The sequence below is a fragment of the Ischnura elegans genome, chromosome 13 (assembly GCF_921293095.1).
Source record: "Ischnura elegans chromosome 13, ioIscEleg1.1, whole genome shotgun sequence".
NCBI classification, from domain to species: Eukaryota; Metazoa; Arthropoda; class Insecta; order Odonata; family Coenagrionidae; genus Ischnura; species Ischnura elegans.
Genome location: NC_060258.1, coordinates 236046 through 258517, shown reverse-complemented (window position 1 = coordinate 258517; position 22472 = coordinate 236046). Strand labels below are relative to the sequence as shown.

Sequence of the window (22472 nt, the reverse complement as noted above, 5' to 3'; positions counted from 1 at the left end):
ATACCTAGTCCAAAAACTGCGCTGCAGATGTTTGGGCAGATTCGTCTGAGGCCTCTGTTATTCTATGCACATAACATTTGAATGCTCATTAACGAAGAAGAAACATGGATATTTAAAAAGATCGTCGTAATTTTTCATTTCTCGTTTTTCATACTGCAATATTGACCACGGAAAAACACTAAATTCGGCAAAATTGGCTGCCTGCTACGGCGTGTAAGATGACGGAACCCAAAATGTTTTACGGTCTTTTTAAACGATAATCCTTTATCTTCATATTAATCCATACCATTTTAATGTAGTCCTCATAGTAGCGGCACTAAGTCAATCCATGCGAACCTTTGCACGCTATTTTTCGTTCTCCACGGCTGCGACATTCTCCCGTTTACATCGCTTCAGCCTCTGAGCGAGACTCAGCGCGCTGGAGGAGGGGCATAGGAAGGAGAGAGCGCTAGCATAGGGTCTGTTGCCGTCAGTACGCCGGCAGCCGCCGAGTAGTCCTCATCCTATGGAGGATGTACGCTTTGTGAGGGGCGTTTAGCGTGAGATGTGAACTCCATCCTTCTGAGCCGATTTTGATTCTGGGTCAGAAACACGCTCAGAAATAGGAACTGATTCACGGTAGACGAACAGAACGTTGCGTACTTTTTTAACATTACATGACTTCATGGCCAGATTACTTCCTCATCATGATGATATTTTTCCATGAATATTTCGTTCCCGTGTTATAAAAAAGTGATGTTTTTCAATGCAAGCAAGAAGCATTTGCGCATGCACAGTATATGCGTGGTAATGAATTTTGTATATATAGTATCGGAAACGCCAGTAACGGAAAAAAAAATCCTACGTATTATCCTGCTCGGTTTATATAAACTTCAGTATTAAATTGTATAGAGTTATTACTGTCAATGTGGTAAGGTAATATTTTAGTTTTATCGGTGTATTCTCTCTTGCTAAAAGGTTATCAGTGATATACAGTTCAATATCAAACTCCGACCATGTTTTATGGAGAAGGTTAGCTCGGGAAATTACCGTGCCTACAGCTCTGCGAAAATCATAGTAATTCTTGAAAGTTCATTGCGCGTCATCGATTACGCTTCGTGGACCAGCGTGCGGATTTACATCTTTGTTATAGAAACGTATATAGTTTCTCTAAGTGATTTTAATTTTGTTGTGAGGTATATCAAGAACCTATGGACAACATGTACTACGCATGATGTTTTTCAATATGTTTGTTAAAAAATTTAATGCGAATTCTAATAAACTTGCGTGTTCCAATCGGAAGCAAAACATCTAGGAATCCGGCTTTTTTAAAAACTCACTTCTACACTTCGTGCCCGACAATAGCATTTTCATTAAACTGACGTCCTTTTTTGTCTATGCAAAATATTGACGACGAAAACAATAACAAAGTTATAGTTCAAAAGATATGACAGCATTATTCGTAACTCCTGCATATATTGGAATGAAGCATACGGAAAACCATTAATCCGAACACTGATGTGCATCGTTCCACGGACTTTTTTCCTTTTCCCTTTGTAAATACAAGACAAAATTCGCTGTTACATAATTTAGAGGGAAGTTTCTTTGCACCAAATTTACTCAAAGTCATGGTTATGTGGATGCCTTATTTTAAATGGAACCAGTGTTGTTTCTTAGGAGACTTCAAAATTACTGATTGATTTCAGGACTCAGCTTGTGTCTCTAATTTATTTTTTTTATTATAACATCACATCATTAACTCATACATCTGTCAAGGATTCACGGCTGCATACTTTTGATAAAGCCAACAGGATGCTCGCGTTCACGCAATATCCGCAACATCTCATACTTAAATATTTCGCTCCATACAAATGTGATAGTTTCATGCCGCTTAGTGCATCATCGTCATTTTAATTTCGACTAAAAAAGGCTACCCTGACCGGAGTATATAATGCCTCATATTGCTGATCAAATATTCATGGTAATTAATCGACATGATTTGGATGCTTTTTACATTGCTACTTTTAACGCAGTATTATTGTGTAAATTAGTTATTTGAGCGTACCACATAATTTCCGCAAACATTATCCGGTTACGCTACTTTACGTGACAGGAAATTGTGTGCGGGGGAGGGAGAGTGGAAGAAGAAGGGATAGTGAAGTGTATGAAAGGCAAAGGGTGGGGATAGGTGCCCCCCCCCCCTTTTCCCCCCCCATCCTCCATCCACCATCAATCCACCCCCAACTTCGCTCCGTCCTTTTTCACTTCTCTTCTCTCCTTAGCCCCTTGGTTTTCCCTCTCATTACGCACCCCCTCCCTGTCGCCTCACACTATCTCTTGCTCGACAACTCATATTTCCATTTCCTCCGTCTTTGCTTTTCTTTCACCCGGCACCCAAATGTTCTGAAACAATCCGTTTGCCCTTTCCATATAATCCCTCAATGGAGTTCCGAAAACCCTCTCTCTCCCGTCCCTTCCATTGCCCTCCCTCGCGGTATTCCCCAGTTCGCACCTCCTTCCCAGGGACATGCGACCGAAATGAAATGGTGGGAAAGGCATGAGTGTGGGGAGGGAGAAGGAAAGGGTCTCATTGTACTTAGGGCGAAGGAGTGAACAGAAGATAATACAAACAAATAAAGAAAATTGGGAAGTCCAGCTGTTGGAAGGTAAAGAGGTTATTGTAGCAGTCCGTCTCGTGATGTCCAGCGAGGCGTTGACTCCTGCACAGAGTTATGCACCGCAGGTGGCGGGTGGAAGGGCAAGAGTTGTTCCGAGAACCTGGCGTCCTGCTCACAGTGGTAGGAACGGCTTGTCAGGCTGGACCAATGGTTTTAGGCTCCTATACTGCTCGCAGAACCGCCATATTTGTTGAAAATGTCTTAATTATGTATAACTTTACTTAGTTGAATGATTTAAAATCATTTTTTGTGGTCTAAGGAGAAAAGAGGGTAAGGGAGAAGTATTCCTGATTTTCATTACATTGAATGTTAATTATTAGGCGAAATAATAATCCTTTCGAGCAGATGAATGCCTAAACAGGCAGATATTTTATCATCTTCCATTTGCGTTAGTTTGTTATAAAAATTTTTCCATCCTTGAACAAGAGTTCACGGCAATGGGTATTATAGTCCCTTTCCACAAAAATATTTGTGGGAGAGGGCTACCATATTTTATTTATTTAAATATGTCGAACTTCCACCATTTAACGCATTGATACGTTGAACTTAATTGTCAGGAAGAAATGACGTAAAGACATTCTAATGACATAAAATTTGGTATTGCTAACCCGAGTTAGTCCCCGATTGAACCATCTTAGTTAGTGAAGTCATAATATGCATTTATTGAAGGCAGTAGAAGATTCATAACTTCGGGTGGGTAAGGCATTCTTCACATTTATTAAGGTTCCCTTGATGATAATACGGGGTCAGCATACAATAATAGTATGTTCAAGAGATCTTCATCGACCGTAGCAGTTGAAAATTTCCTGGCGTAACTCTGTAGCGCCGGCATAATATCCTAAAATAATGCCCGCCTAAAATAATATCACCTGCATGAACTGAGGATGGCATGTAATACCATCCACGCAGATCCTTGCCATCCTTAGAGCATATTTATATAACCCTTCCACGTTGATTGCGCGTTTTGATGCCACTGTTTTCAAAACAACGCCTAATCTTTTTGTAAGTTCCTTATTGACTTCAGTGACTTTAGATGACATTAAAAAAATTCCAAAAAATTATCTAGTTGGCGACAGATTTCCTCGCTGAATTGTCATCTCTATTGGAGCCAGTTCCTCGATTCGGATTATTCATGATCAACCCAATTTCCACTCGAAATCTGTCCTGGATACTCTTTTTTTCTTTCTGAAAGGATAGTTTTATTTTCGCCTGTCTTAATTTGCTATTTCCTTACGTCAATTATCTATGATACATGAGGCATATACGCAAAGCTCCTTATCCAGGTTTGCAGAGGTGATAGACCATACTCGAAAACATCTGCGTTAACGGGTCGTAATAGTATTTGTATGAAATCGTTCATTTGGCAAGGAATTGTTATGCAAACATTTATAGTCTACGAATATTTACCTGTCAGAGGACTTTAAATTATCTTTAAGTTATACAGCTTTACACGAAGGGATAACTAACTGCCACGGTGTTAGCGTGTGACAGTGATAATGCATCACGAAATTCCCATTGACAATAAAATATAGTTCGCGGTAGGTCAAGACACTCTTATTCCGCGGATAGTTTTTGTGTCCACTTCTTCAAAATCGCATTATGCTATTGATTACGACTAAGTGGATTCATCAAATTTAGGTGAAAAAGCAATAGTAACAATGTGGGTAAATTGAAACAAAGTACCGGATTCATATTGTAGGGTATTTCTCAGAGGTTAACCAACATGTACCGTGCATTAAGTAGCTGATGTCGGTGTCAAGGTAGTCAAAGTGTTTGTCTAACAAATTTTGTGAATTTATGATATGTTTTACTGGTATATTTCATTGCTTAGAATTTTGAAAGAAATCGGCGTACTCTACAATGATCGTAGAATTATTCATAGTTTGTATAAAATCCAAGTAGCTGTGATCAAATGTGAACCAAACGGTGCAGAAGCGAGAATAAGAAAAGGGGTGAGACAAGGTTGTGCGCTTTCCCCTTAATTTTTAATGTTTACATAGAGAAAGCCATCAACGAAATCAAGCAGAAAGCTTCGGGTGTCAATATCCACGGAGAAAAAATTAGTATGCTGCAGCATACTAATTTTCGTCCATAATCTCGAGCAGCAAGAGCAACGAAGCACAAGCGGCAGCAGAGTTCGCCCGTTTTGCCCACAACAAGTCCACACGTGTCTACGGCTTCCACGGCTGAACACAGAACTGCGGGTGCTAGAGAGCTTCATGAGATTGCCACCAGAGCGCGTAACAATAGATTTAGATTTCGTACCTAAACCGGTTGAGTGCACTAACCATAACTTTGGTTCTCCCATCCAAAGGACGATGACTGGGCGTGTTTGGTGTGACATTCTTTGCCTTTGGTTCTCACATCCAAAGAGTTAGTTCTGACGTCGCATGATTCTTGATGGCGCATCCAAATCTCCCCGCCCAAAAGGGTTTAGGGTGTAGCATCCAAACCTGTTCTCTCAGTGTGCGATTTGCTGACGACATAGCAGTCATAGCCGAGACAGAGAAGGATTTGAAGAAGACGCTGACAAACATGGAAAGGACAATGGCCAGATATCAGCTGAAAATCAACAAAAAGAAGACTAAGATATTAGTTTGCAGTAAAAGAGAGGAGGCTAAAACAAACATCAACCTAGGAAAGCATAAGCTTGAAGAGGTGAACGAGTTCTCGTACCTGGGAAGCCGAATTACCAGCGATGGACGGAGCAAGAAAGAAATACACAATAGAATAGCGCAGGCGAAGAGGGCTTTCTACAAAAAGAAGAATCTTCTTACAGCTGAAAATACCAGCATAGAAGTAAGGAAACAATTCATCAGATGCTACATATGGAGTATGTTTCTCTATGGAAGCGAGGCTTGGACGTTGACAGCAGCAGGGAAGTCAAGAGTGGAAGCATTCGAAATGTGGTGCTACCGAAGAATGATGAAGATAAAATGGATTGACCGTGTGAGTAACCATGAAGTGCTAAGGAGAGTAGGAGAAAAGAGAAGCCTCCTAAAAACATTAAGCAGAAGAAGGGACAACTTAGTTGGCCACATTTTGAGGCACGATGGACTGATGAAGACAATCGTTGAAGGACAAGTGGAAGGGAAAAAGGGCAAGGGACGGCCCCGAATGAGTTATATCGGACAGGTTATAAAGGATGTAAAAGAGAATAAATATGTAGCTATGAAGAGATTAGCGGATAGGAGAGAGAAATGGAGAGCTGCGTCAAACCAATCTTAGGATTGTTGACTAATGATGATTTCATTTCTCCATTGTTTGAGCCACTTGCCTTCGACGAAGGATTGTTTTCCGGCTTCCATTGCGTCAAGGTCGGATTTTCAGTTGGAAAATCTGAGGTCACGGTTTTCACTCCCGGCCTGTTAGAACAAACTATTCCCTCAGATTGATTATTTATGTCTCTGATGGGGCTGGAGTAGTGACTACAACACCCACGTCCTCATTCCAACTAGGAAAACAAGTGATGTAATCACTCAACATGTAAGTTAATAATACTTTGAATGTATATTACAAATTTATTTTGTAAAATTTATGTAAAAATATGCACAAATGAACAAAATAATCACATATTCCCTACCAAGAATGATTTGGGCTGATGATGTTTCAAATTGCGGACGTTTCTCACAACTTATCCCGCGTATCTCAATTTTAATGAACAAAGACGCAAGTAGCCGTAGCCCATTTTTGCACAACACGTTTAATAAGACTAATATCTACAATATTGCGCTATAATTACACTGGAGCCATGTAAGTGTTTTTAATACGATCACAGCTCGCCGATTACGATTCTGGTTAGTTAGTTTTAAACAATGCCTTTCTGCATTTTAAGGATAAATTTTTGAAAAGGATGCATTAAATATTAAGAGATTTCTATATTCTAATTATTCTACAAAAATATCTTATTTCCATGCCTTTCGGTGTCATTAAACTGACGCACACAAGTCTTAACCGTCAATATAATATAAGACCAGTCCTACGTCGAACTAATTAGGAATTACTGTGCTGTAATATACTCCCATACGGGGTTAATTTACCTGTATTAAAGATAGAATTCTCTAATCATTTAATTCGGAATTACTGCAATAGGATTCGTGAGATAAGTAAGAGGACAAGAAATGCTAAAGGGCAGGTGCCATTTAGCCTTCGGAAGAAAGTTTCCGAATGTTTGCTGCGACTTAGGACTGCTGTGACTTCAGCGATCCAGTACAGGGGCCAGGGAGGACAAGATACGTTTGCAGAGGCGATCAAGCTTTTGGAGAGCGACATTAGAAACGGCCATAATCATGTATTTGGAGAGCACGAAAATTGCAAGGAGTACTTTTGCAAGGGTCCTAAGTCGGGTGAGCTAAACTTGGTTCTCCAACTCATAGGAAGTGGTATTTGGGAGGATTTGTCCTACGCAAATACTCTTCTTGCTCGCCACGTGCCAAGTTTAGTATTTAATGCTAACAATAACTTGGCAGAGATGTACAATTCCTACGTGGCGAAATACATCGGTGGCAAAAGGGTGAATTTTTCCCTTCGAGGATCATATGCTGCAAGATGTGAGGTTGCAGCAATTGCCCATAGTGTGGGACCGAAATTACAAACCATTATTCACAAGAAGTTGGCCACAAAGAGCCCAGGAAAATTCACCAATAAGTACGCTTCTCAAAAAATAAGGGAGGCAGAGAGTAGATCGAAAAGAAAACTTGACATGCCCCATCCAGGGCGTAAAAGGACTCGTATGGATGGCCCTGACGCTATGGGCTGATTGAAACCCAGTCAGTGGAAATTGATGCTGAAGCCGCATAGGCTTTTATTGAAGAAATCATCCTCAGTGCCGATGAGAGGACAGCTCTCGAGGAGAAGACTAGGGACCAGCGGCACTCCAAATTGTCGATGGCCGAGAGGCTAAAAAGGCTGACTGCCTGTGCGTTCGGCCGCGTTTGTAAACTTCGGGCGACAACCGCTCGGGATAATACAGTCCGGTCCATTCTTCGCCCAAGATATGCCAAAAATAAGGCCATTGAATAAGGCCAAACGATGGAGAAAATCGCCTTGGAGGAATATGAAAAAAAGACTGGTCAAAAAGTGTTTCCAGCTGGACTGTACGTGGACGAGGAGTTCCCATTTTTGGCTGCCTCCCCTGATGGCCAACTGGAGGATGGAGAAGGAATTGTGGAAGTGAAGTTCCCTTATTCATGCAAAGATATCACTCCTATTGAGGGTATTAAAAACAAAACAATTAAATACTGCGACATTCGGGAGGGTAATATAAGTCTGAAGAGAAATTCAGGTTATTTTTACCAAATCCAGGGGCAACTGAATATTTCAAAGAAAACGTATTGCATATTTTTAATTTGGACCCCACAAGGTTTTATATCAGAAAAAAATCTCAGGGACAAAGCTTTTTGGGAATGCCACATGGTGGAGAAGTTAAAATCATTTTACCTCGATCACCTTCTCCCAGCAATTTTGAAATTGGAAAAAATACGAAATAAATTTTTATTAACAGCGAGAGTAACGATTTTCATTGACAACTACTCCATTAACATTTTGAGGGTTTGAAACACCGCAAAAACCAAGGAAATTCTGAAAAAATGCGTATATTAATAAAATTATACCGTGCCATTCTTTTTAACCGTATTTGTCCGATACTACATGAGATTGCATTAATTGTCAAATCATTTTTTTTAAATAAACTATGAGTACTCTCGTATGTCGACGAGACGAAACGCCTATGTCCGTATAAGTCTCCTCCGTAAATAATATATATTTCCCAAACCCAAAGACTGCATTGAGATCTCTTTACTTCCATGCGGCGGAGAGTTGATCGCGTCGGCTGGACGACCTGGACAGAACCCTCAAACTCAAACCGAGAGAGAGAAGTCGGCTCGCCAATTTTCAGACCTCTGAGACGTCTATTTCCCCTTCGTCTCACTCCACATCGCTTCCCCTACCTTCCCTAAACACTTCCCCCACCGCCAAATTCCCCCTCTCTCGGGTCCAAGGCCTCTCGCTAGGCTCGCCAGGCATAGTGCTGAGTTTTTCGGTGGAGGGGGGAAGAAGCTGCGTTTCGAAATCGGTCGAGGTATCCGGGCCCCTTAAGTAAAGGAAATAATACGAAGCGAATATTTTTAATAGCAAATAATCAAAGGCAGAAATAAGTTCTCCTCCTTATGCTCTTTGTTGGATTGAAATTGATTGCTTCATTAAGACACTAGAATTCCTCAAATTCGGGTACATTGCTTTTTTTTACAGATACTAACTATGAGAAATACTTTTGGCTTCATGGCACAGTAGCAGAAACGATGCTCGCATTTTTCTGTTACGTTGATTGAATCGACATCCGGTTTGTTTCATGTGTTGTTTAATCTGTGATTCTAGTCGTTCCTAGTATAGCATATGTTTCTTGTTTTTTTATGTGGTTGAGTTTAACGCTACCTAGATAGATGGCAATGGATCAGTTTGCTTACTAAGCTTCCTTGCCTCACTGTCCATTCCGTCATCAAATTTTCCAATTCACTGTCATGTTTTCTTGATGCAGAATAAATTAGGGTATAATAGGGTAAAAATGAATGGCTATCGATTAAATTTCAGTGACAGATTCAATTTTCAGTCGATAGTTTCTTCTTTTGTCCGGAAGACTCACGTCTACATCTAGTGCGCAGATGTAGGTATAATGTGTCATAAGCAAGGTTAGGCATTTGTTTGGGGTGGTAAGAATGCAGTCGGTTTCATATAAAAAGTAAATGCGCAAACGAAGTTCCGCCTAGAACTTTTTTAAGTACTCAAAGCAAGGACAAAATAAATTTCCAGACCTATTCGTCCCTTAAAATATCTCTCTTTATTTATAATTTCAGTTTATGTCTGAAAATTTGGTGGGATTCTGATGCATATTCCCTGAATCGCTCGGTGTGATATCTACTCTTATTCTTTAAGCAATATCAGACTAACGTGTAACCTCCAAGTACATAGCAGCTCCCAGCCTTCTTTTTACCCTCATAGTACCTTTTGAACAATGCAGCTTTCTTTTGTAAAAATATTTTCCGTCAGTGGAGTTGTTCCATTTTTTGGCAAGTTTTTCATCAAAAGTATACTTAGAGATATTAATTTCAATTCAGCCATCAAGCCTTCGGCTCTTTCCTCAGACCCCAGCAAATAAACCAACTGATTTTTAAACCATGATTTTTTCACATTTTATAATTATACTTATGACAATAACATTTATTCATCTTCGGTCTCTGAATTGTAAAATACAGGACCATCTTAATACACACTGAATGCCCATAAGCATTGAAACAATCCTCTGAAAGAATGATTCCTCAAGGAACTCACTAATTCTATAAGAGTTTATTTTCACTGAAAACTTTAAAATTTAACACAAATGATACCCTCTGAGTGGCATTTTTAATGATTGGGGCAAAGAGTATTATGTTAATGCTGCCATGCTGCCATGTGAAAGAGGATTTAAGAAATACCTGAGTATATTTCCGCTGCGATGATTGGCACGTCCGTGACCTTGAGAATTGGTGGTCAAATCTTTCGTATTACTTTAAAATTTAATGCATACGTGATATATGTACAATGAAGTTATTATAAGAAGTTTAAACTCCTTGTTACTGGCTAGGATGATATGTTTTAATAATCTACAATTTAACTCAATTTTTAAAAAATGTAGTTGAAAACTCCGTTAATCTTTTAATGTTTGTGACTCTACCACACGCATATATTGAACCAGGTACTCACGTGCATGAAATAGATGTGTGACATGGATAAGCTTGCATGTGCATAGTATGAAAGCTCTTTCTATTGTTTCGATGTTTTTATTCCAAAAGGTTCTCCTGCTGATACTGTTCCCAGTCCTATACCTGCTGGACATAGGAACAGATATTTACGTGGCCTATAAACACTGCCACGAAGCCAACTACATATACTTTGGTCTAACACTCGTGTTTATCTTTGGCCCAATGCTGGCTGAGTTAATCGGGAACATGTATCTTTGGTAAGTATAATGATAATCACAGTTTTGAACGGTTTAATAAGTAAAAATTTAAATAGTCGATAAAAAATGGTTCACTATCTTATTAAACCTTTGATTCTTATGATTCAAATTTATTAATTATCTTCTTATAAATCTATTTAAAAATTGTTGCTTAAATTGTAATTAACATTTGTTTTGTTACTTACGCCTAAAATTAGGCAAAAAGTGCATTTTGAGGTATGCAATCGGATTTTTATGCATCTCTTGGCATTGTACTTCAAATGCTTCAAATATATATCGTTGCAATACGCATTCAATCAGTATGACCTTCCGATTTAGAGCGCCTCAGCGACTACAGTGATTGCCATCTAGTTCCCGAGTCTTCAGCTGCCAGCAAATATTCGTCGTCCTATCCCTACTTTACCGCTGTTCATCCATTCTAAAATTTCCATTTATTCACATTTTCCCACAATCTGGATTTCAATGACTGTTTCAATCTTAGAATACTTGCCTACCTCTGTCACGAGCCTTGCCTACCTCACTTGTCACGAGCAATTTATCTTCCTACCTTTCCTTAAGGCCTGGTTACACGGTACATCAGAATGTACAAGAATCTGTACATTTTTCTGAATGGTTTTCTGAACAGATTCTTATACATTCTCATGGACAAGATCCACGAGTAGGTGGTTACACGGTACATTTTTTTGGACATTTTTTCGTACATTTTTAAATGCGCAACAAATTATTTCAACTTCAAATATAAACAAATGGAGAACATGCAAACTTTTTTAAAAGTACTAGAACAATAAGATCCTTACCTCAAATAAACTTGCCGAAAATTTCGCGGTTGAATAATGTTTTATAGCTGAGATAGGAGTCTTTAAAAATAATCTTCATCGACTGTTTGAAAACACGTGACGGAGCGTGCGCGCGTTGATGACAGACTGAGGAAGTGGATAGAAAAACTGTCTATGTAGGGATTCAAACGCAAATTTGGCGAATATAATTGCTGCTTTAGCGTCAAACTTCGATTGTGAATATATTGGGTTGCCAAGGCGTTGTTGAAATATATAAAGACGATTGTTTGGGGAGCTTTGGGAAGATTAAATTTAAATAAGTTGATTGCAGATTGTGGTCTACCTTACACACCTACATCATTTGCTTAATGTAGTAAGTGTATGGCAGCATGGACCTTCAATAGAAAAACGTGTGAAAACCATATAAATCGTGTATCCCATAAAACCATGTAAAGTGCCCCGACGTCTAATTCCTCTATTTACTCGCCGGAGAAGTTTTTTGCTTGTGTTTGAAGGGACAAAAATAAGAGGAATAAGTGGTTGATGATCCACAGAATGGAGTCAAATACATTATCTATATTGTCAACGGGATATCCTCAACGTAAGTACACTCTTAAATCAGGGTTACCGCAGGATTTTATCAAGTTACTTATTTCACTTTGTAAACAACTCTATAAATGTACCTATCATTCTACCCATTGTAGGATCAAATTGTAAGGGAAGTGACTGTTTACGAGAATAAATACTGATTACGGTTAAACCACGGTGAAATATAAGGAATGTAATGGTCGGCTGGCCTCCCGTCACAGGGAGCCCCTAACAAGGAATATTCACTTGTCTTCTATTCACTTATATTCATTCAAGTGTCTTCCGCCAATATTGTTAAAATTTTGTTGGATAGTAGTGTTCCATAATAAAAGCACATTTTCAAAATTTCTCGTGCCCTTAAGCCTTGTGATATAATAAACAGGACATAATAAAGGCAGTTTAATTTTAGACTTGAAAGCGAGTGTGTCATGATTTCTCTCCATCCTTCTCCTGTGAATCGGCGCACGCTACAGGAATATACGAGAATTATGAGGCTTTTGGCAAGGTAAACTCAATATTTATTACTGCGATGCTCATAACGTTCGCTGCATGTCAACGCAACACCTAAAATTTCGACTCGTTTTGCAGTCGGTCTCGATTCAAAAACAGGAACTTGAGTAAATACAGCGTAAATAGTACTTGAATCTTATTTCTTTGCCTATCACGTGCTTTTTTATGACCTTTTAACGATCATTTGGATCTCAATCTTGGACAATTCTCGCAGTTCATACATTCAGCGCCTTTCCATCTGATCCTTTCTTTTACCCATCCCCTTTTCTTGTGTTCCATTCTTTCGCTACTCATATCCAATCAGTGAGATATCCAAGTCAAGCAAGATCATATCAAATCCAAATAACTATCGGGGCCGTACGTAAACAAAGAAGTCGCCTATACAAGCCAGATGAAATGAATGTGTCGTTTTCGTAGTCTGCCACCAGGTGACTCTGAGTTCAAATTGTATGATTGTCTGAATGAAATTAGAGCAGGCGTTCAGAAATTCATACATTCTTACATTTTCCGTGGTTACACGGTGCATTTTCGCGTTCATTCTGAGATTCAGACATTCTCACATTTTCTTGTACATTCTCATGTACCGTGTAACCAGGCCTTTAGAAACAATTGCTAAAGGACTTACCATTGAGCTTCCCCTATCCGGCTTGTCTCCAATTCTTCCCTTTTTTCCATTCTTTAGGATACCAACTATCAATCAACATGCGCTATTGAGTCCTTTTCCAATACAATACCCTGGTTTCACAATACAAATCCCATATTGAATCTGTATTTAATGTAATCAACCTCTGCAGCTCACAGTCGCTCTCTATCGTCCACAAAAGTCTTCTTTCTGCTCATAATTCCCTCACTATGAGGCGTCAAAAAGCACTGAGGAAACTTTCCTCTCTTTTCAATTTCTTTTCCAAAAACGAAATACCTTTACCGCTATATACCGCGAATCCTCCGTGTGCCAGTCCTCCTCTACACATCAATAAAACTGACATTGCACTTCTTCTCAATCCCTCTGCTCCCCCTCCTGCTCCAGCTTCTCAAAATCCTCCACAGAGGATCCTACAGCACGATATCTCACCTCCCTCCCACTCCTGTTCCCCCATTCTAGTGAAAGGGAACTCATTTCCAAAGAAAACGATTTTAGACATAGTCTTCGAAGAGCTTCCCAGGTGCCTAAGGCGAGTAGATTTTTATCTGTCTACCCATATCACTACCAAGAATTTCCACGCTCCGAAACCAAGGTTCGATACATTTAAAACATAAGAGAATGCTGGCAATATATAGATAGATTTTATATCATGGGGAACGAAACTCGACTTGCTTGAAATGATCTACATATGGGTATGCGACCGCTTCGTAATATTCAAGAGCAGGAATGAACCGGTGATGGCCTGGGCTTTACAAAAATGGGCAATATCAGCGTCGTTTCGGAAATATCGCCAGGATTTGAATTCTCCCTCAAGTGCTTCATGGGTTCTGTCCTTCAAGAAGAGACATGAAATTGTGAAAAGCAAAAAAAAATCAATAGAAGTGTCAACAAGTGAACAGTATCGTAGAACAATATAACGAACTTCTATCGCAAAAATACTGCAATCAACAATGACGTTTCAGAAGTAAACAAAAAGCTTAATCTCCAAATATATTAGGGATTTCGTAAAATATACGAAAGATCAGAATGGGAGTGCATACAGAGGTGATACACAGAGAACGCTCTCAAAAAGGGAGAGAATTTTTTTTAATGGCTCTTGGGAACGTGAGCAAAGTAACACATTCATACACAACGAAGTATGCTATTATTGATTCAGGAAAGCTGCTTCCTAAATGTTTTTGGGCATGCAAGAACCTGGAGATGATTTTAGTCCGCGTGTGCATGAAACTGAAGAAACTGGGGAAGGAAATTTTAAATTTTTCTGTTGTCTGTTGAAAATTTGGAAAACTTACAGCTGGGTCGTATATCAAGATTTAAAAACCATACGTTAATAAATATAAATTATTGCTTGTCGATTCATAGGGCGACAAACAAATAGTGTTATTTATGATGAACTATTTATTGACGAGGAAGGAAAACAAATCACAACATAAAAATTACACCACCGAAGCGCACATCCTTAAGCCAACCGAGCGATGTATATTTCTACTGACCGGTAAAGCAGTTTATTGTAAAGACCAGAACTCTACCTTCCTCCATCTGGGAAAAGAGAGATTTCCTTACGTGAAAATGGAATAAAATCATTAGTGCATCATCAATTGTCCTCTTCAGCATTCAATGAAATGTTGTAGTATGCAGTTAATAGGGAATGGATTTGTTTTTAGAACTAATGGGAAATATGTTTCCCTGATGACTTAAATAACGAAAGTGCGAATGCTCATGTAGCTGTTTTATAAAATGGGCATGGTGCTTTTCAATATGTTTCACACCGGCCCTGGGTAAGCGCAATTCCTAATTTTGTCCTTTGACAAACATGGCAGGCACGGATCAATTTACGTATTTGTCTGCCCATGTCCTTCCATAAAAATCTTTCACTAGTGATCATCGCAATTTTTTGCGTAAGCATGCGAGGCATGCACGTATTGGATCATCTTCTTAACTTGGCTACTTAGCACCCACATTTTAAACTTACCATCCTTATCTAACCGCACATGGACTATCTCTTAACTGACCTCAAATCTGTCGGCTCGTCTGTCTACGCTCCGTTATTGCGAATCATCCTTGGGTAGCGATCCATCTAAAATTAGGTTTTAGGGTGAAACTCTAGGATCCTTAAATTGAGCTCTTTTCAAAGCCTCAACTCCTTGCCACAACGTCTCGTAAATTCCCAGATTGACTTCTGGAATAATTAAAAGCATGTGACCTCTAACTACCGCTTCGTTTTTCCCACAGGGATGTCTACTTAGCCAATCACGAACAATATTTGGGTTACCGTCAAAGTGTTGTATCTAAAACGAGAACTCTTGAATCGACATCGCTTTCCTCCTCATCCTATTATCTTTCAAGTAAAATTTATTCAAAAATATTAAGGACTTACGATCCGTAACGATCGTGAATTCTCGGTCCAAGAGAAAGGCCCGTAACTTTTCAAGCGCCCATACTTTGGCTAATATTTCTTTTTCCATTGTGGAGTACAAACTCACCGGCCCACAAAGCTTACGGATTAATAAAGATGTTGCCTTTTCCTTATCTGATCTATCTTTTTGGCTCAGCACTGAACCTACGTCATAATTGCTATCATCATTTTGAAGGAACATGCGTTTTGAAGAGTCCGGGTGAGATATATTGACGCTACTCACAAATATTTACTTTGCGGCTCTGAAGGATTTTTCATGTTCCTCCATCCGCCGCCGTTTATTTACTTTCTTTAGAAGGTTGAGCACAGGGCCATTACTCTCGGAATGGTGTCGGCAAAGACGAGAATAATAATTACAGACTCCCAAAAAACGCACAGTTTCCTCACGCTTTATGGCTGTTGGTACTGCGTGATCGCTTGTATCTTACCTGGGTTGGCAATAATACCATAGACACTAATGGCACAACCCATTAAAAATTGATTTTTTTAAAGGAATGCCATTTCGATAAATTCAATCTTAAATTAGCCTTTTGAATAGGTTAAAATGCAATATTTAAATGGGATAGGTGATAGTTGAAGGATCGCGAGAATACCACTACATCATCTACATAAGTTGTGGCATAATTTTACATTTCTTTTCCAAGGGTTTCGTCTACACACCGTATCAAGGCCGCCCAACTCTTTTATAATCCAAACGAAACTCTGTAAAACACCTAGGTACAGGACTTATACAGGAAAATAGTGTAAATTTCGTCATCCTCGTGATATTTAAGTTGCCAATAGTGATGACGTGAAGTTCGTGTTAAGGAACCAAACAGCTCGGTTATAAAGACTTCTTTCTGGTAGCGCAACTGTTATGCACCACTTACAAGTTACATAAAATTTTCTCGAGTTTTCCTCCGGTTGATGCCGTCCATGTCTCCCAACGTTTCGATACGCGACTTGCTGATCATCTTCAGGGGATCTTCCGAATGAAGATCCCCAGAATCCATGGAAACACAACGTAATTTGCTTTTTCTTGTTTTTTTTACCATTTTATTCACGGGTTCTTTGTTTTTGCTTAAGTTACTCCTTTTTCTAGATGATTTCTACTCTTATTGCATAGGTATTTTGCCATTTAGTCCTAAATGTGGCTCACAAAACCTTCTTCTTTCAGGAAGTGGGGTGGCTCCTCGATAACCTGGAAGGAAGTATTCAGCCTACGATCGCTGAGACTACTACCTCGGTAAGAATACAAGCCTTTTTGAATAAAGATTATTTTTCTTTATGTTAATTTAGTCATTAACACCATTTGACTAAATGCCATGGATTTAGGCGAGTTTGGAAGTGCGCAATGCGTACGCAATATAAGAGGCAGGTTCTAATGACCCATGTGAAAGACGGTGTACGTGTGTTGTATCCAAATTAGATGCAAAAATCTATATACAGCTTTGAGCGTGGGACACTCGCTTAATATCCATGAGTATTCCAACCAAGTTACAAAAGAGTACTTTGAACGGCGTAGCATTTATTATTCCAGCTTTAATATGCAGACATAAAATTTTAAACTCTTCAACAGAAACTTACAATAATGATTAATGAAAATAATTAATACGATTAACAAAAAGTTTCCGCAATTCATTCATTTACGCTAAGGATGTGCGAGTACTCGAAAATCCGAGTCGAGTAGTTAGTATTCGACTCGAGTGTTTTCATTAGCATTACGAATGTCGAGTCGAGTCCAGTAGTTTCGGTTACAGAGCTGTCGATGCCAGTACGGCCGGAACTCTGCCGACAGGAAGCGCTATCATTAATCTTAAGTAATACTATAATTTTTAAAGTCGATAATGATTCCTAATGCCTTGGCCTTGGAGTTTCATCTTGCTATGTACACTTCAGTAGTCGCCGTTGGCTCCAAATACCTTTTCGTCATCCGCGGCGGCCGATCGTCTTCCTACCCGGCGGCGTGTTCGGAGTAATCGGAGTGGACCACTGCATCGCTCATACTTTCATTTTGCGATACCTTGCAACCTACTCATTTTTCTTCAATCAAACGCCGAGAGAATTCGTAACAAATTGTTGAGATCTCTGGTAGAAATAGCCCGGTCAAATTTGCCCAAAACATACTGGTACCCTTACATAAATTCCCTTCAAGCTGAAATTTTGCATGAACTTAAGGATATCACTTTGATTAAATGCTGAAAAGTCTCCATAGATCCCGTTTGTGCTAAAAATTTTATTCAAGGTCAAAGTTCACAAAATGGGTTTTTGCATTTTTTGGCCAAAACGTTAGTTTTATGAAAACAATTGCTCTGTACAAAATTGTAGATAAAAAAAACTATCTACAAAATTATTATCATACTTTTCTCCCTTAGATTTACCGTTTCTGAGAAAAAACATTCGAAATTTATCTGTATTTTACGTAATATGCGTTGCTATATTGTTGCGCTCTCCGAACATTATTGTACGCGTAACACGAATATTGGCTACCTGCTCTCACCTGTCCCTTCGCCAACAATATACTCATAATTTCATTTGCGATATCTCTGTACGCTACCCATTTTCATTCACTCAAACCCCGAGAGAATGCGTAAAATGTTGATACAATTTCTGAGAGAAATATGTAACTTTAATGTTGGAGCGGACAATGCCAGTTTTTTCCGGTGTTTAAAGTCACAAGCTTTTAGCCTTTATGATTACTGGGTACGTCCGATATTAATTTTCTTTTCATTCATTTCCTGCGGGTTTTTTTCTAGAAATTAAAAAAACAAGAGTCACTAAGGTTGATTTGACGACGTGAAAAATGCATATATTTTTGCCTTACAAAGCTAAAATTAAGTTCTACAGTTCGTTCACCTCGTCCACTTAAACTTCATGAAGATTCAAGACCCATAACAATCATAGATATGATTTTTGAAAGGTATTTCCAATGTTCCCGAATCTTACAATTATGGATAGTAAGTGTGTGCAGAAATTGTCTTGCCTTGAATCCTACTTGCCTTTATTGCCGGCAGAAATTTGCCATGAAAGGAAATTTTCAGCAGGCAGTAATATGGAGACGTCATAACCTGCTGCCTGATCAAGTAGAAAATTTGTTTTTCCTGCGTGAGAATTGAAAGGCTCAAAGAATACATGTTTCATTTCTAAAGGTTAATTCATTTCAATTGTGCCTATGGAACTCTTTAAGGCAAATTAATGTTCATTTACCTCTGAATTCTGGCACAATTACCCTCAAAGTTCCTCATTATCCTTTCCGTTTTACATCAAGTTAAGCATTTAGAATGGAAAACTCATAATGGGATCGGAAAAGTAAGAATAAATTAGTGCATGCATTGTTGTATTGCCTGGTCCAGAAAGTACCATACTCGACTCGATACTCGCGAGTAGTTTTCAACTTGACTTGAGATCAAAAAGTGCTACTCTAACATCCCTAATATTTACTACGTATAATTTTATTGATATATTTTACGTTCGACGAAAACAGCCTAAGGGTAGCCTTTCAATTCCATTCATGAATTTTTCTAATCTTTGTTTACTCACTGACACAGTTTCTCGCAAAAAAATTGTGACTCTAAATGAAAACTAAAAATATCACATATTTGAACAGTTGTTCAAGTGGACTGTACATAAATATACAAACTTTGAGTCGAAATTTTTACGCAAATGATTCCCTACTTTCTACAAATCCATAATTTGTTAAAATATAACACGAGTATTCGTGTTATTGTATACTTGCTTGAAAACAGAGGAAAAGTCCTTACATTAATTCAGTTTCCCAACACATACATTCTCCACAGAAGATTAATGCAATATCCATGTACAAAATTATGCAACACTTACCATGTGGACTTCCACACAAATCGCAACCCCTAAGCAAATAGATTTTGAAAAAAATATGATTCAGTTTTTCGGCTCAGATGAGGGTCTATTAAAATTTTATTGAGTAAGAAACATGGTAAATGAGATGGCTGCCGGTCATTTTAGCGTAGATTTCAAAATACGATTTTTAACCGTTATATTTTAATATGTAAGTAATATAATGGGCAATTTTTCATCTGCATAATACAATTTGTATCGTCGTCAGGTATTTTTCTCTTGAAAATTTTCTATTGCACAAAACGCCGTTGTACAACCGAGTAGAGGAAAAGACAAAATAGGGGAAAGAGGAGCGTGGAGAGAGGGAACAAAGGGGTTTGGGGGAGTAAACGTTCTAAGCGCTGCGGTTTCATGGAAGAGGAATGGAAGATGCAATACGTCGGCCTCCTCTTACCATTTTATTGTATATTTTTAATAGTGTTGCATAATTTTTTGTCTAATTATAGAAGATATTGGACCATTTTAGAATAGAATTGGTTTCAATAAAAGCTAGTGACAGGCATTCAAACTAATGAAAGTCTAATGTATTTTATGATAAAGTGGTTGTAAATGTACTTATATAGCTTTCTTTTTCATTCAGAGCATTTAGGAGCTTGTGGTACGCCGTGCACTCCAGGAGAGAGTTTGACTCCGACCAGGTAGAGTTCATCGAAGAGCTCCACAGGTTACGTGGAAATGATAACAAGAAAATGGCGGTGAAGATAAGGTAAACACTGTAGTCATTGTATAATTTCATGTTAATTTTAATGATGGAAATATATATATTAATGTGGTTATTCAATAGGCTATTGAATAATTATTAGAATTAATTTATTTATGAAAGCTTTATCTTCCATAACTTTAAGCATGGTATTGCAAAATTTAATGAGATAATGAGCAAATTTGAACTATGTAGCCAATGGTATAAGTAATTGAGTGTACATCCAGAAGTTCGACTGTCAAACTGATTATCATTAAAATGCTCCATTCTCATGAGTAAGTCCACATTGGAACTTATTGGCAGAGAATGCCAGACGCATTGATAAATTAGTATTTCAAGTTAGTGTGTCATTATTTATGTCATATCAAGTTAAGCCTATAAAAATGTTGCATTCGAGCTTATGTTAATTTGGTAATGGAACCATTTCGCTCATTGATATAAATAAATAACTATAGATTGGTCCCAGGTAAAGGAGACAGAAGTGATGTTCGATTAATTAAGAGGCTAGCGGGACCAAATAGATTGTTTCCCTGTATGCAGTGGATTGACAAAAAAATTGCACATTAATTCTCTCTCATACCTTTGCTATTTCAAAATTCCGTAGATACCCACTTACCCATGAGTTCAACCAACTATCTGAGGTAATAATTTGATTGCTTGCGTGTCATTAAGTTTCGCCTTAAATTTCCACTTTGTTCAAAATCGATGAAATGCCTTCACGGAAATTTTCCCATTAGTTTCACTATTTTCCACGTGTACTGCTTCTTTCTTTAAGCGCCACCATTGACGTAGAGCTGCTGCTACCTCCGAGAAAAAGTTCCCTACCGAGAACTTATTGCTATCATGTTCTTAAATCTGGCCTATAGGCTGACAAGTAGGTTGAAGGTGTTGCGGTATTGCTGACAGGTTACTATTGTCCATCAGTGACAAAAGGAGTACTGGTCGATAGAGACGTTTCCTTAGCTTTTGACTCGAATGTAAATCAGTTCTACTCCCTACCGAATTAAATCGAAACTAGATGGTCTTACGTGGAGCAAGGGCTCCATACTCTCAATAATAAACACTCCGTTACTTCCAAAAAATATAAAATTTCTATTTAATGACCGTTTTCAGCTATTACATAATTATCAAGTGCAGAGAATATAAAACATATGTTGGGGACATATTAATATACACTATGTTTGTTGATGTGGTGGGGTTGGTACAGAGCTGGGATTGGTAATTCCTGGAGGGGAAGGAGGTCGAAACAAAGTCTATAAAGAGTAGTACCTTAACGGCAACTATTGTCACATGACGTCACAGCATCATCTGCCTTAAATATCTTCAACGTTTGAATAGATGCATTTTTCAAATAAACGGTATAGATGTTAGCATTTCATTTTCCTTCGAATCCAATCATCAGATTTTCTAAGACTCATTCAATGTCCCTAGTAAGGGTATCAGGGTATCTTATTTATAGAGTTAGCGTTTAGACTGTTATTACAAAAATGTTTATCCTTCAACTTTATAAACGAATCACTTATTATATTTTATGAAGTCAACACGTAAGTCTCCAAACGTGAATGGCGACTGGCGCATGACGTCACAGCATCATCTACTTTTAACATCTTCCACATTTCAATAGACAAATGTTTGATTTAAACGGAATAGCTGGAGGCCTTTCATTTTCCTTAGAATTTAACCATCTGATTTCCTAAGACTCATTCAATTTCCCTAGTAACGGTACAAGGGTACCATTAATTGAAAAGTTAGCGTTTTGTCAGTTACTACAAAAAATGTTCCTCTTCGTCGTAATGTACGAATTACTGATTTTTTTACGTATTCAACTCGTAAGCCTCCGAAAGTGCATTCCAAAGCTGGTACATGACGTCACAGCATCATCTACCTTAAATATCTTCCACATTTCAATAGATAAATGTATGCTTAATACGGTATAGCCGTTTGCATTTTATTATCGCTCGGTTGAAACGATTAAATTCCCTTGAGGGTCCATTGCCAAGGTGCAAGAGTACCCCTATTTGACAATATATCGTTTTGACGTCTATTACAGAAATGTTCATCATTCAAGCTAATAATAGAAACCGTGATTTATGTAAACATTTATATTCTCTAACATTATTTTTTTATTTTAATATTCCAAATTAGTGTTGAATTCTCACTGTTTTTGAAAATATGAAGATCATCTCCATCCCCTTAATGCAATTTTTAACATAATTCAAGGTCATTGATCTGGGTAAATAAATCAGAAAAGAAATAATATATTTTTATTCCATTTTTATTTTTTTTTATTAATTTACGTACATAAAATTTTTCATCCCCTTTGAAATTGTAAAA

The 22472-nt window shown here is 38.3% G+C and overlaps 1 protein-coding gene across 1 annotated transcript in view; it reads left to right on the top strand.

Annotated features, from left to right (window-relative positions):
* LOC124170357 overlaps nt 1-20148 on the top strand; it is a 47864-nt gene extending 27716 nt beyond the window's left edge. Inside the window, exons 2-4 of the mRNA XM_046549080.1 lie at nt 10484-10650; nt 16740-16808; nt 20019-20148. Of these exons, the coding sequence (XP_046405036.1) occupies nt 10484-10650; nt 16740-16808; nt 20019-20148 (366 nt within the window). The remainder of the gene's footprint in view (nt 1-10483; nt 10651-16739; nt 16809-20018) is intronic.
* Nucleotides 20149-22472: the final 2324 nt, after the last annotated feature.